This window comes from Rhinolophus sinicus, linkage group LG10 (genome assembly GCF_036562045.2).
Source record: "Rhinolophus sinicus isolate RSC01 linkage group LG10, ASM3656204v1, whole genome shotgun sequence".
Taxonomy (NCBI): Eukaryota; Metazoa; Chordata; class Mammalia; order Chiroptera; family Rhinolophidae; genus Rhinolophus; species Rhinolophus sinicus.
The window spans coordinates 92,503,904-92,518,627 of NC_133759.1; the positions used below are offsets into that span (position 1 = coordinate 92,503,904).

Consider the following 14,724-nt stretch of genomic DNA (forward strand, 5'->3'; position numbering starts at 1 on the left):
GCCTATTCCTTGCACAGTGCAAGTGCTCAATAAACATTTAATGCTTGCTCACAAGCAAATTACATTTTGTACAACTTGTTCATGTTTTTCCTCATCTCTGCTTTCAGAGGTACCAATTATTTTTTTCAATATTCCAGGTATTTAGATAATGTATGTATTCCCCGGTGGACCAAGTTTCTCTATGTACTGATCAAACCTCGCTACCTAACTTCCAAAGCCCACCTTAATCTAGTTGCTGTCCAGTGAAATTAACCCTCACTACTTCCTGCTTTTTAATGCTCTAAGTATCACTTGCCATGTGCAGACTTTCCCCCCTTATTTTCTGTTATCTCTACCTCCATCTCATTGCTTATAATGATGCTCCCACCCCAAATTTCCTTCCTGGTCCTGTTCACTATTCTGCCACTGGTTTTTTGTTTTTCGTTCTTTTCTTTTTCTGAACTGTTTTTCGCTTATGTGGTCAGCACTCCCTAGAGTAACGGGTAATATTTTCTATAATGATTTCAAATAGAAGCTTTATGTATCTCCATGGCACTAATAACTCTGGCACATGCAAGTTCTCAGTAGAGTTGGCATAAATGAGAATCTTTCCCCAGTTCTCCTGGGTTTTCTCTCCATCCTCTCTTTGAGGAATTGCGCAGCTTTCTTGCTATTTCAAAGTTGTGTAAGACCTCATTTCCCTATTGGCTGATCTCTTTTAAAGAAAGTACTCTTGAGAAATCCTGAGATCCTGGAAGGAGGCAGGTCACAGTTCAGCCTGAGAACAGCCAACCCCCAGCTTTGTGATCTCAGCCTCCCTGAGTCTCAGTTTGTACGATGGAGTGAGATGGATCAGTAGATCTCTGAGGCCCCTCCCAGTTTTAATGTCTGATCATCTGGAGTTGAGATTTATAACTGTGTTTAAATTTGTCTGGAATATAACCCTTAGCCCATACCCCAAAACGAACACATCTGGTTAGAGACTTCCGAGACATTCTGAAGCCTTTGGGTCGCATAGCTCCTAGAATATTACAAAGTGTTATTGATGTTCAAAAGAAGATGCTCAATACTGGTCATATATATATATATAAAAAATTACCGAGGTTTTGAGATCTGGCTGTAACATCAGGATGCTGGGTTTGTCGTATGTAACACTAGGGAGAAGGAGAGAAAGCAAGAGAAATTTAGAACTGACTAGAGAGTCCCAAAGGACAAGGTTTACTTTTATCTATATTAATGTGCTTATCTGTTCTCTTTCTATAGGCTGAGATCTGTATAGCAGAGATCAACTTTCTTCTTTGTAAAGTACTGAATATTCACTTAGCAGCCTCAGAGAGTTTCACAGTAACAGTAATCAAAAGATGTAGTGGCTACAGATAGAGTTCCAAAATGGCAGAAGAGAAAAACAATATGTATATATATATGGTGGCAACTAATGCTCAACCAGAATCACCTAGTAAAATTACCTAAATTGTCACCTAATATTTCCTTCCATAGGCAACATATTTACCATGCCTGAGAGAAGCTAGCTTTCTTCTCTTACCAAATTTAGTGTAATTCAAATTTAAAAAGTAAAATGTCTCTGCCTTTACTCCATTCTCTGTCCATAGCAGTCAAAATAATCTTTTAAAACATAGATCAGGTCATCTTATGAGTAAAATCCTTCTGGTTTCCCAATGCACTTTGAAAAGAGTACAGTTTTAAAGCCTCCTAGACCTTGGCTGACCTGGCCTCTGCTTTCCTCTGCAGCCTTTCTACTGTGCCTTCTCTCCCCCTCTCCGAAGCTGCCCTGGCCTCCTTTCAGTACCTCTAACACCCAAAACTCATGTGTTACCCTCTGCCTGAAATGTACTGCCTCTCTCTCTCTCTCTCTCTCTCCCCCCCACCCACCCCCCTTGGCTCCTTCTTGTCCTTTTCATCTCTGCCTAAATGCACCTTTTTAGAGAAGCCTTCTTTGACATCTAAGTAGTTTCCCCTATCTTCCCCCAATCCAGTTATTCTGTCACTTTACTCCACGAGTTTCCTTTATGATAGTTATCAAGGTTTCTCATTATCCTTTCATTTCTTACTTGCATTCGTTTACTTGTTTGTCAGTCCCTGCCACCAAAGGTTAAGCTCCACAAAGCCCGCAACTATTTCATTCACCAGAGCATCCTCTAGTGTCAGCATGAGGCCCTGCGCATAGCAAACGGCCCACAAACAAAACTCTATGAACAGCTAATCCCATATTGAGCTAGGAATCAGAAGTCTCAAATCCTAGTCCTATCTCTGGGAGCTAGGTGACCTTAAATTATTTACTTACTTTTCTGTGAAATTAGGGGAAGGCATTCATTAGAATATCTTTATGGATCCTCTCAGCTTTGGAAGTTTGACGATCTATGATTATTATTGGTAGACATTGAAATGTGACTTTAGTAGACTCTAAGGGAGAAGGCACATCAAAGAAAATAAAATGAGACGAATAAAATAGATTTGATGTCTATTTCTGGATTTTAAAAATTGAACTCTGATCTCATCAGCAGTCAGAAGGTTGTCAGGTTGTAATCAACAGATCAAAATAATACTCAAATGCATAGTCATGAAACATGATACTTCTTTATAGTTAGGGGATGTTTGATCATCTATTGATAATTTTCAAGAGTCAGAAGGTTTTTCTATTATGTAGGAAAAGCAGAGGCAACACACTGCAAAAGCAGGAAGTTAACCCAAACTATACCAAGAAAAGAAGTCAGCTGGGTGCATTCTTTAGTTGAATGTAAAGATAAATATATAATCTGATAAAAGACAACATGATACAAGTGACAGACCTTGGCTACTTCTGCAGGAATGGGGAGAGCTCTCTAAAAATGGAATTAATTGACAGGTACATAAGTGTGTCAGCACTCGAAGGGATATAAAGATTTTTGAGACTTGGGCTCAGAGGGTGATTTACAGTGGTACTATATATACCTGGAGGCATTTACCTTTTTCCCCATTTTCAAAATATTTCAAACCCAAATACTTATATTAAATTTTATCTTCCTAACCATGTTATACTTTAAGAAATGCATCTTGTTAGATTTATTTAGAATTGAAAAAAAATAGAAAGGCTTGGCTGGCTAAGGATATCATCCTGTCTGGTTCTTAAGGAGACTCATTTTACAACCAGTGTTTCTCAATTTTTTTTTTTTAACCAATACCCTCCCAGCTTAGAAGATATGTTCAAGCCTTACTTTCTATACTTTGTAGTTCAAACACAATAGTTTATTTTCAAGTATGAAGTTATATTATTGAACATATTTTTCTCCAACTGCCCTTTCATTCATTTGGGGCCTTCCTTCCATTGAGAATCAGTGATTGTTCTAATTTTGTAATAGCCTAAGTGCAGCATAAAATCCATTGTTTATGACAAACACTTCAACACCTCCTGAACTACAAGCTGTTTGTTTGTTTTACATTTATCTTCAATAACATGAGAAATAAACATCCTGTTCTGGGTGAAGGGGTTGAGGGGATGGAGATGGTGTGTTTCCTGTTTGATTGTTTCCGTGCACACCAGGCCTGAGTGCTGCGGAGGAGAAAAACAAAATTCCAAGAAGGGGATGTGAAGGCTGCTCTTCATGGACTAGCTCCTGATGATGCTGTCCTTTCCTGAACCTAATTACAAGTGGGTGAAAGGATACTAGAAACCCCATAGGGCCGGGGGAAGGGAACGTCTTGCCCGCTTTCTTCATCCCAGTATTGCTCAGCAGAATGACTCTTTAAGTGGGCAGCATAGCTAACAAACTTTGAATATCTCAGGGATAACAAACTGAGACGGCCAGAAACATTTATTGAACACACATATATTTTCCTCAGTGAGGGTGTGTTTTTCCCATTTATTAATACAATCACCTTGTTTAATAGTTATTCATATCCCTATGTTACACATAAGGAGAAAGACACTCATTTGGAGGGGGGGAGTTCAGGAAGTGCATTTGATGCTCTACCCTGAGGGCTGGGGTGGGGGGGTCCAGCTCCTTGGAGAACAGCTTTCAGGAATCCACTTTGAAACTGCCGCTGAAGATCAGCTCGGAAATGGAAGTAGGGTTTTGGAGAATCCCCTTAGGGGGAAATGCTTAAAAGTAGGAAGGCACAGTGACTTGGGGTGAAAGCATTCAGGACTATGACAAGCAGCTTGCTTTGGGACGTCTGCACCTTCTCAGGGACGGGGGAGTGAGAGTAACAATGAGGACCGCATGGAATTGGTAGCCGCGTGCAGGAAGGCAGTGCTTTGTCTTCTTTCCCACTGCTGGAGACGCATTTGAGCCTGATCAATCGCTACAAAGGACAGGCGTAGGCAGAGCCCTTTTTCCAAGCAGGATTTACAGGGAATTAAGGGCCTTGGGGACCTCCTAGGCTAGACCTGGGCCCCAAAGCTCTTGCAACGAAAATCTGTCGAGCTTGCTTAGCGTGTCAGGTCTCGGAGCTTCTCGGAAGGCGTGCTTCCCCCACTGGAGGCCGCGTCTTCTTTGTAACTCGAGCAAGGCCTCGGCGGGCCGGTTGCTATGGTAACGCTGCTCGCCCGGCTTGGAGGCCTGGAGGATGGAAGCAAGCCTTGGCGGGCGTCACCCAGATCCAGTTTGGGGGTGCTGCCCCCATCCCTAACTGTTTGCCAGGAAGGAAGCTGTGAGGTTTGTAAGTGAGGGGTTCAGGGGGCCGCATTAGTACAGAGTGAAGGGTTGGGTTAGGATCTCTCTCCACCAACCTTCCCCCAAGACCGCTAAAGAGTTGAAACTTCTTCAAAGCAGGGAGGAGGGGGCATTGTAATTTGGGATTTGGTCGGACGGGCCACGCCCACCCGGGAAGGGAGCTAGTTCTAGAACACGCCCCTTCCCTGGGCTCGCGGAAGGAGAAGCGAAATGGAGTAGGGATCAAGATTGAATTGAGTCAGTGCAACTAATCTCGCGAAGGCCTAGGGCCGACCGGGTTTCGCCTGCGTCCTCCGAGGCCACCCCGCCCTCCCTTTTTCGCGGGGCCTTCTTAGTTTTACGCCTGCGTGCTTGCTCCCGCGAGCTCACGGGTTGGGAGAACGCACGGAATCGCCGGGGCGCGCAGAAGGGGCGGAGTATGCATGGTCAGGCGCGCGCGCGTCGGGAGTGACGCGAAGGAGCCGGCGAGTCGGGAGGACCGGGTGGCTAGAGTGGTACGGTCAGGTTATTTGGTGGGCGGTGCGTAAAGCCGTTCTAGGCACGAGGGAGCTCATCTCACTGTCCCGCTCTATCCTAGGAGCGGATCCGGGGCAAAGGGAGGAGAGAACCGGGTCAGGGGCCGTTGCCGCCGCCGCCGCGGAGTCCGCCTACCAGCCGGCCAGCCCGCGCTTCGCGGGCCTTGCTTGTCAGGTAAGCGGCCCGCGCTTACCAAAGAGAGGAGCGTGAGATGAGCGAGGGTGGGAGGCCATCCGGGCCTGTGAGAGGAAGAGGAGTGGGGACATGTTGAGAAGGCTGTGCGAGACGAGAAAGAGGCCCATAAAATAGTAGTAATAATAACCACCACCACCACACAATAATAGTATTCTAGTGGTGTGTGCCAAGACTTTACAAAGCAACTTAAATATGCTTCATTCTGTTTAACCTCTACTGCAGGCCTCCGAGGGGTCTGCTATTAAACCCATTTCACACGGTAGGAAAACTGAGGCACGAGGGAGGGTAAGTAATGTATGCAAAGCCTCATAGCTAGTTTGCAGCCTGACTTCGAAGTTAGGTCTCTCTGGCCGTGAGGCCTGTAATTTTAATATTTTCGCTTTGCACACAAAAGGGGGGTGGTGGGGAGGAGAAGGGGAGGGATGAGTGTGAAGTGGGAGGGAGATCCAGAATGGGAAGAGAATGATGACGGGAAACTAGGGAAGAGTACATGAGTTTGGAACCTTGCAGACTTCTCCCTTCTTGGTGGCTCTGCCACTTTTCCCTGCTGTTCTACGGTTTAACGAACCTGAGCCGGTGCTCTGGAGGCGCCAACTCACGGGCATAGGCCCCATGGGTGGTTTTAAGAACTGTTTGAGCTGCAGTTCAGTCCAGTGTAGTACCTTTTGCAAAGTGTTTTTGTGGGGAGGAGGACACAGGCGGCGGCGATCACCGCGGCCGTGTATAGAGGACCCTCTTCCAAGTTGCTGCCATTTCTAACTTGTAAGGTGCTGCTGCTTCCTTTTCCATCTTGTCCATGCGCTGCAAAGCCTTTGTCCAATCCTCTAGAAAGAGGATGCAATTACTGTTTTCTTGCACACTTAGGAAACAACCCGGAAAACCAAACATTCTTTTCCCAAGCAAGGCCTGGTACTCTGGGTTGCTGGTGGAGAAAGCTTTCAGGTGGTTGTATCATTAGTTGCCCTTCAGAGCTCTCCTGAGTAAATAAGGAGCTTTGTTTTGGAGTAGTTCTACATTATAGGTCATCAGGAACGATCTGAAGCAGTTTGTACTATAGATCAGCACCTCAGTAATTGGTGTGTGTGTGAGTGTGAGAGAGAGACCTTCTTGCACGGTTTAGTGCTGGGAAACAACAGGTATCAATGAGTGCTTGTGTTTTGCTTTCATAGGGAGTGTGGTAGCCCATGTGGAGTTCGTTGAAAGTCAGCCTGTGAGGCAAACATTTAATGAGATCAAATTTATCCTTAGAAATTCCTTAGGAAGTTGCAAAGTTGGAGATGGCTGACCTGTTTCCCAGTAAATCCAGGAGAGTTGGTTTTTCCTTCAGCTTTGAAAGTTGTTTCTGTTTCTTTGGTTGCAACTCAGATGAAGTGATGAGGTTACCTTTAGGGGCTGTATTTCACAAATACACAAATGTGAGTGGATAGTCATTCTGCACTGAGGTGCACTGAGATGCTGGCCCTGCTGGGTTTCAAAAGAGGAAGACTAATAGGCAGTATGTGGTTTCCATCGCAGGCTCGTTGTGAAGCATGTGCTCACTGAATGGAAAGTGGCAGGCAGAATTGCTGGCATTATTTACTATTATTATTTCTCTTTTTTGGCTAGCATATCCAGTAATTTATGCTAAGTTTAATGTGCATAATATTCCTTTTCAGTTTTTGAATGGCACCACATTTAGGGGTTTGCAAGCTGTTGTCTATTTCCCCACAGTTTTCCTAGATAAGGGTTTGGGTGCAAGAATCTTAACATATTTTTGCCAGTGGTCTGCTTTTGAGTTTCCCATTTGTCAGATATGTATAACAATGGTTACTTTTTTAACTGTGTTAAGCTTTTTATAAAACATTCTCTTGAAAATGGAAGTCGTGATATTGCATTTTAAAATTAATATCTCTGAATTTCAGTTTCTTACTTATAAAATGTAGAGGACGATAGCCTTGCACAAAGTTGTGAAGAGTTTTTTCTCCACTGTTACTTTGAGGCAAAACCCTACATTTTGTATCATATCACCTATAAATATTTTACATTATCTCTAAAAGATAAGGACTCTCTTTTAAAAACCATTTTAAAATGGTTTGGTGTTACAGTATAACACCAAAAAAGCAAACAAAACAAAACCCCACCCACAAAACCCCAGAACAAAAAAGAAAAAAAACAAAACTAGCCAGTCATTGTTCAGACTTCTAATTGTCTCAAAAATCTTCTAATTGTCTCAAAAATATAATAGTTTTTATCCCCCCCTAACAGTTTGTTTAAACCAAGATCCAGCTAAGGCCTATGCATTTTGATTGGTTGATATGTCTCCTGAGAATCTTTTACTTTAATTTCCTGCAATTTGTTTGTTGAAGAAGCTGGGTGGTTCTGTGTTTTTTTCACAATAGTGTCTGGATTTTGCTGATTGCATTTCAATGGTATCATTTAACATGTCCTTTTGTCCTCTTTATTTCTTGTAAATTGGTAGTTAAATCTAGAGGTGTGGTTAGAGTCAAGTTAGATTTTATTTTGGCAAGACTACAGTTATGCGCTGCATAACAATGTTTTGGTCACCGATGGATGGGCCATGTATAACGGTGGTCCCATAAGATTGTAAGGGAGCTGGAAAATCCCTACTGCCTAGTGACGTCATAGCTGTCCTAACATTGTAGGGCAGTGCGTTATATGCTTATGATGCTGGTGTAAGCAAACCTTCTGCACTGCCAGTCGTAGCACATATGGTTATGTACGGTACATTATACTGGATAATGATAATAAATGACTGTTACTGGTTTATGTACTTACTGCCATATGTTTTACCGTTATTTTAGAGTGTACTCTTTCAACTTATAAAAAAAAGTTTGAAAAAAAGTTTGCTGTAAAACAATGTGCTGTGTTACACCTGCAGCAGCCTCACACATCTGGTGTTTTCTGCTTCTCCTGATTGCATCATTTTCTCTTGTGCTTGATTTCATCTTGTTTTGTGCAGTAACATGCAGGTTTGTAGCCCAGGAGCAATAGGTGTGTAGTAGGCTATGCCATCAAGGTTTGTGGACTCGCACTCTGTGATGCCCGCACAGGATACATTTCTCTTTCTCAGAATGTATCCCTGTGTTCTGTCTAAGAGACACATAATACCTGCTTGTCTCTTTTTCTGATGGATGACAGCCATTGTGATTATTTTAACAACTTTATGTATAATTTGCCTATTATAAAACTCGCCCGTCTTAATGTAGCGTTCAGTGATTCTTAGTAAATGTACTGAGTTGGGCAGTCATGACTGTAATTGAGTTTAGAAACATTTCCATCACCTCAGTAAGGTACCTCATGCCCATTTTCACTTAACCCCCAGTCCTATCCCCATCCCATCACTGTAGTCTACTTTTTGTCTTTCTAGATTTGCCTTTTCTGCTTACTCCATATAAACGCCACATGATTATTGCCCAAATCTATAAATTCATTAGGAGACATAAAATGGTGATATTCTGTCATTTGGTATTCATTTGTCAACTGCATAACTTCTATAAAGAAAAACTTTTCCCTCAGCTTTTGGTTACTTCTAGGTACAGTTTATATAGGAAAGACAAGATATGTATTTTAAAAATAAGTTGATTCACTAGCATTCTCCAGCGGTGACCAATTAAGTGTATTTTCTTAGTTCATTATGAACTCATGAATTTAAACCTCTCTGGAAAGTTTTAATACACTGTAGTAATTATCCATAATGAGCTTCATATTGTCTTTCTTTGATCAGCGGGACCCTCTTCAGATTGTTTCCTGAGTTCTTTTGACACAACCTTAAGAGTGTCTTAGCTGGAGACCCTAGTTCTAAGAGTTTAGTGTAAATACTGAATTGTCCTCTTTTTAAGCCTGCTCTTTGCTGTGTGGAGGCCAAAGGCATTTTTGCTTGCTTCCCTTTTATTACTTTTGCTCTTAGGGAAATGTCTCCAGGAGTGATATACTCACTTCCCCTAAAGTAATTTATGGTGGCGTTTGAAATGACATCAGAAAGGAAGTGCCTTGTTTCAGTTAGAGAACTAAGGAAGTGAAGTGGCACAAATTTAACAGTATTAGTGGGCATAGAAATGATTTAAAAACCTTAAGCACGGTTTAGAATCTAAAATTCTGAGTCCCAACATTTTCTTGATTATGGTCAGATAGTAAATTCCACATTCAGTCAGAACTTATGCCCTTTTCTGATGTTCATTATTTGTTCATTCAAGCCATTCATTCATGCCCATTGCATATAGAATGAAAATAAGAAGAAACAAATTCTGCCTTTAAGAAGTGTACACCTATATTTGTTAGAAAGATACCACAGCCCACTTAAATTTCAGAGTAATTATAGTAAGTCTGCGGTAACTTCGGGGACATATGTTGAAGTGTAACGTGCCTTGAATAAATGGAATCTTTGAGGGTTGCTGACAAACCGACAGGTTGATTTCTTAGCAGTTCCTCAGAGAAATGAAAACACTTGAGAATGCTACTTTTGTTTTCCAGATTCTTACTGTATCTGCCTATCTTGATGATAGAAAGCCAAGATTTTCCTTGCCTCTGTCCTTTGGAAATCGCTCACGTTCATTTTACTGTTTCTAGAAATTTCCCCTGTGAATGGAGACACTAGGGCCCATTCAACATCGTGTTGAGGGTCCATGTGGTGGGGTGGCCTTTTAAGTAAATGCCCTGATGATAACCTCCTTTTCAGCTCTTCATAGCTGAGTAAGCGTCTCACGTTGAATTTATTGTAATACCAGCATTGCTCTGAGGCTGCCCCATGCTGAGTTTGTCTTACAGAATACTCTTCCCTCCGGTTTCCTCCCGCAGTGTACACTATAAATCGTCCTGATTTTGGTTGAACTGTTGATACCTGCCATCTTCTCTATCTTTATTGTTGAATTGCTGCTTGTTTCTTTACAATTTATGTGTTTAAAATATGCATTTATAACTCAAATTCAAATTTTTCTTATGGTTGTGAAGGTTGAAATTAGCAAGTGGGATTGTTTTACCACTTAAATCCCTATTTGCACAAATCTAAAGAGGCACTGTGTTAAGTTAGTGAATTGCCTCTAGTTTTGACTTTTGAATCGTAGGAAAAAAGAATTTCCTTTTTTGGAAGGTGGTGGGGGGAGTCCCATGCTCATATTCATCATATAGGTGTAAAGACTAAGTGTGAGTTTAGGTCCACATTCCTTCAGGCTTTCAGAAATCCCATGTGCATTTAAACTGGCCAAAGTGATTCCTTTAGAAATAGTTCCATGATTTGGTCTATGAACGGAGTGCTATGAAAGTTATGGATAAGGACGTACTTGTGGTCACAGGGACTATTTTCGTCTTCAGTTTAGGTATTCTGCAGAGGGTTGAAAACTGGGTTAGGGTAGTGATTTTACTTCTGTGCTAAAGGGAAACTTGGGCAAAAGTTTCTTCAGGTTTTTCTTTTTCTTTTCCCCCCTGCTTATTTTAATTTGGGTGCCATTCGAAATCAGGTTTCTTAATAATTTTAATTTCTTTAGGTTAAAGAACTGTGAATGTGTGTGTAGAATAAATGTAATAGTCTTACTGTTTTAGCTTAAATGGGTGAAGTGATGGTAAAATATTGTTTCGATGCCTTTGCTTTATTGACATCTTATACCACGGTGTGAGTTTATGTGATTGCAAAATGTGTTTTTGAACCTAGATCAGATCAACCATTGGCTTGCCCTCTAACATACTCAGCTGAAAGCGACATCTCAGGTTGATTCAGGATGCCTGCAGCCCTGGTAGAGAACAGCCAGGTTATCTGTGAAGTCTGGGCCAGCAACCTAGAAGAAGAGATGAGGAAGATCCGAGAAATCGTGCTCAGTTACAGTTACATTGCCATGGTAAAGAGCTTATGGACTTAGGGAATACTTAATGTGAGATCTTGAAATAAATGACTATACTAAAGTGATGGTAAATTAAACATGATGGAAAGTTACGTTGCTTTTATGAAACCTCAAGGTAGCCCGAATGTCTGAGAAGGATGTAACCTCTACTGTCTTAGATTTTTTGTACTGTTACTCTGTGTTCGAAAGTCTTTAAAGCAGAAGTATGTCAACCCATAGGGCACATCTGTCACAGAGATACGGTGAATGTGTATAGTGTTTAAAATAGTTTTTTTTTTTTTTAAAGATTTTATTGGGGAAGGGGAACAGGACTTTATTGGGGAACAATGTGTACTTCCAGGACTTTTTTCCAAGTCAAGCTGTTGTCCTTTCAATCTTAGTTGTGGAGGTTGCCGTTCAGCTTCAAGTTGTCCTTTCAGTCTTAGTTGTGGAGGGCACAGCTCAGCTCCAGGTCCAGTTGCCATTGCTAGTTGCCGGGGGTGCAGCCCACCATCCCTTGCGGGAGTCCAGCCGGCAACCTTGTGGTTGAGAGGACTCGCTCCCACCAACTGAGCCATCTGGGAGGCAGCTCAGCTCAAGGTGCCGTGTTCAATGTCAGTTGCAGGGGGCGGAGCCCACCATCCCTTGCGGGACTCCAGGAATTGAACTGGCAACCTTGTGGTTGAGAGCCCACTGGCCCATGTGGGAATCGAACCGGCAGCCTTCTGAGTTAGGAGCATGGAGCTCTAACCACCCGAGCCACTGGGCCGGCCCTAAAATAATTTAAAAATTTGTTGCCAGGGGCCAGCCTGGTGGCTCAGGTGGTTGGAGCACCGTGCTCTGCAGAGGTGGCGGGTTTGATTCCCACATGGGCCAGTGAGCTGCTCCCTCTACAGCTAAGATTGCGAACAACAGCTTTTCCTGGAGGTGGGCTGCCATGAGTGCTCGGTGGCCGGTGTGAGTGGCTGGCAGCCGGCGAGAGCTGCTGTGAGCTGCTGTGAGTGGCCAGCCCACCACCAGCGACCAACTGCCTCAGCGTGGGGGAGAGCAAGGCTCATAATACCCGCATGGGCCGGGGAGCTGTGTCCTACACAACTAGACTGAGAAACAACGGCTTGAACCGTAGTGGGGTGGGGAGGTGGAAGAAAGGGGGGGGGGAAATTTGTTGCCAACGCTTAAAAATCAAGAACTCACTTAAATTACAGATTTTTGCCATCTCTGGAAAAATTGGGGCAATCTGGCAATTAGAGGGTTCACATTCCTGCCTGACTGAGTGGCTAGAGAGGGAGTTGTGTATCATGGTGATATAGGAGCCTCTTTTAGAGGGTACTCCAGTTTGCTCCTGTCCCCGTTACTCATAATCATTTTCATACCCAGTCTGCTTTATTCCTTTACATGAGCTGCCTGGAGTTTGTGACTCTTGCTGTAGAGATTATAGAATTCTGTCTTTGGCCTGGCATTTAGTACTCTCTATGATCTTGTTCTTTACTCAAGCTAAATATGGCTGTTTGTTGTTTTTTTCTGAATGGCTGTTTCACTTCCCTATTTTTATATTTTTATTCATATATTGTTCTCAACCTAGAATTTTTTTTTTTTAAATTTTATCGGGGAATATTGGGGAACAGTGCGCCCTTCCAGGGCCCATCAGCTCCAAGTCATTGTCCCCCAATCTACTTATGGAAGGCGCAGCTCAGCCCCAAGTCCAGTTGCCGTTTTCAACCTTTAGTTGCAGGGGGCACAGTCCACCATCCCATGAGGGAATTGAACCAGCAACCTTGTTGTTGAGAGCTTGCGCTGTAACCAACTGAGCCATCCGGCTGCCCTAGAATGTTCTTAATTGACTGTATATCTACCTATAGTTACCCACTTCTATTCACATCCTGCATAGAATCTCTCAGGTGTTGTGCAGAGGTTCATGATTTTAGAGCTGTAGATGTCAACAAGATCAGTATTTTAAGATAGATTTTTGTGCTCAAGCTTGGGGCTTGTCACATAACTTTTATAAATTGAGGTAGAAATTTTGTTTTATGAATGATCAATTCAGCATCCACTGGTTTGTGAAACTTTATGATGAGAGATTTCTTTCCTTTTCCAGGACACAGAATTTCCAGGTGTTGTGGTACGACCAATTGGTGAATTTCGTAGTTCCATAGATTACCAGTATCAGCTTTTACGGTGCAATGTTGACCTTTTAAAAATTATCCAGCTTGGCCTTACATTCACGAATGAGAAGGGAGAATATCCTTCTGGAATCAACACTTGGCAGTTCAACTTCAAATTCAACCTTACGTAAGTGTCAGAGACACTTCTCATTGTTATTCTTGTATCTGCTACATTTGTGCAGACTGTCATTTCTAACTGATTTTATTCATTTTAAGTTTGGTTTCCATCGAACGTAGGTAAGGAAGCGTTGGAAGGAGCATCAAGCAGAGCATGGACTAAGGAATCTCAGAAAGTAAAGCTACTCATAAAGAACTCTTATAAATCAACATTAAAAAGACAAGTAATCCAATTAAAAATGGGCAAAATATCTGAATAGACATTTCTCCAAAGGAGATACACAAATGGCTAATAAGCCCATGAAAAGACAGTGATTCAACACTGGTTCTAATTTAGTGGAAAAAATTAAGATTATGGTGGTTTTCTTTCCAGTTGTTTATCCTAAATTTATGTGAAAAACAAATGAAAGGAAAATAGTGAAATTTAGTGGAAAATGAGTTATTTATTTCCCTAAATAACTTATTTATGTTATAACTTATGTAGTATTCTAAATATTCCTGTGTTTAAGTTAATGAGTATATCTTTACAGTGGAATATTATGCCAGAGATACAAAGACTGTGGTATATCTATGAGTATTGATCTGGAAAGATGGTCTATGGTATGTAGATGTAGGGATGGAGGTGTGTATGTTTAGGCAGAGAAAATAGTCTGCAAGCTTATATTAACCAGGTGTTAACAGTTATTTCTGTGGGTTAGCATTATAATAAGAACGTGAAGTTTTTTTTCATTTTCTGCTATCTGAAACATTTTTGTATTGGTTGATTCTGTTTTTCTTTAAACAGTGAGAAAATGTGGATCTTTTATAATCAGGAAATTTATTTTATGGGGGGAAATCCCATTTTTCTATATATTATAGAGATAAAGTCATCTGCTTTGCATGCTTGCTGGAATACTGGAAAGAATTAATTGGTCTATTCTTAAATTATGAAAGCATTTCGAGAAAAGTTCTATAATGATAAGGTGATAGTAATATATTATTGCCTACTACTTCTGTACAGTATCCGTCAGTTAAGAAGCGAATACCTTCTTTTTTAGCGAGGACATGTACTCTCAGGATTCCATAGATCTCCTTGCTAACTCAGGACTGCAGTTTCAGAAGCATGAAGAGGAAGGGATTGACACATTGCACTTTGCGGAGCTGCTTATGACATCAGGGGTGGTTCTCTGTGACAACGTCAAATGGCTTTCATTTCACAGGTCAGTCCCAGAGAATGTGTGTATCTCTCGATTTGGGAGTGGGAAATTGAATTCTTACGTTATTTTTGCAGTCCTG

The 14,724-nt window shown here is 41.9% G+C and overlaps 1 protein-coding gene across 4 annotated transcripts in view; it reads left to right on the forward strand.

Moving 5' to 3' along the window:
* Positions 1 to 4,612: 4,612 nt before the first annotated feature.
* The window catches only part of CNOT8 (CCR4-NOT transcription complex subunit 8), a 48,060-nt gene continuing 37,948 nt past the window's right edge, over positions 4,613 to 14,724 (forward strand). For 2 of the 4 annotated variants that reach the window (XM_074313827.1, XM_019750386.2), the window contains exons 1-4: positions 5,203 to 5,339; positions 11,005 to 11,188; positions 13,266 to 13,459; positions 14,487 to 14,648. In XM_074313827.1, the coding sequence (XP_074169928.1) occupies positions 11,072 to 11,188; positions 13,266 to 13,459; positions 14,487 to 14,648 (473 nt within the window). In that variant the 5' untranslated portion in view covers positions 5,203 to 5,339; positions 11,005 to 11,071. Of the gene's footprint in view, positions 4,632 to 5,124; positions 5,144 to 5,202; positions 5,340 to 11,004; positions 11,189 to 13,265; positions 13,460 to 14,486; positions 14,649 to 14,724 lie in introns of those variants that run through there. The other 2 variants (XM_074313826.1, XM_019750388.2) reach the window with 2 other exon arrangements.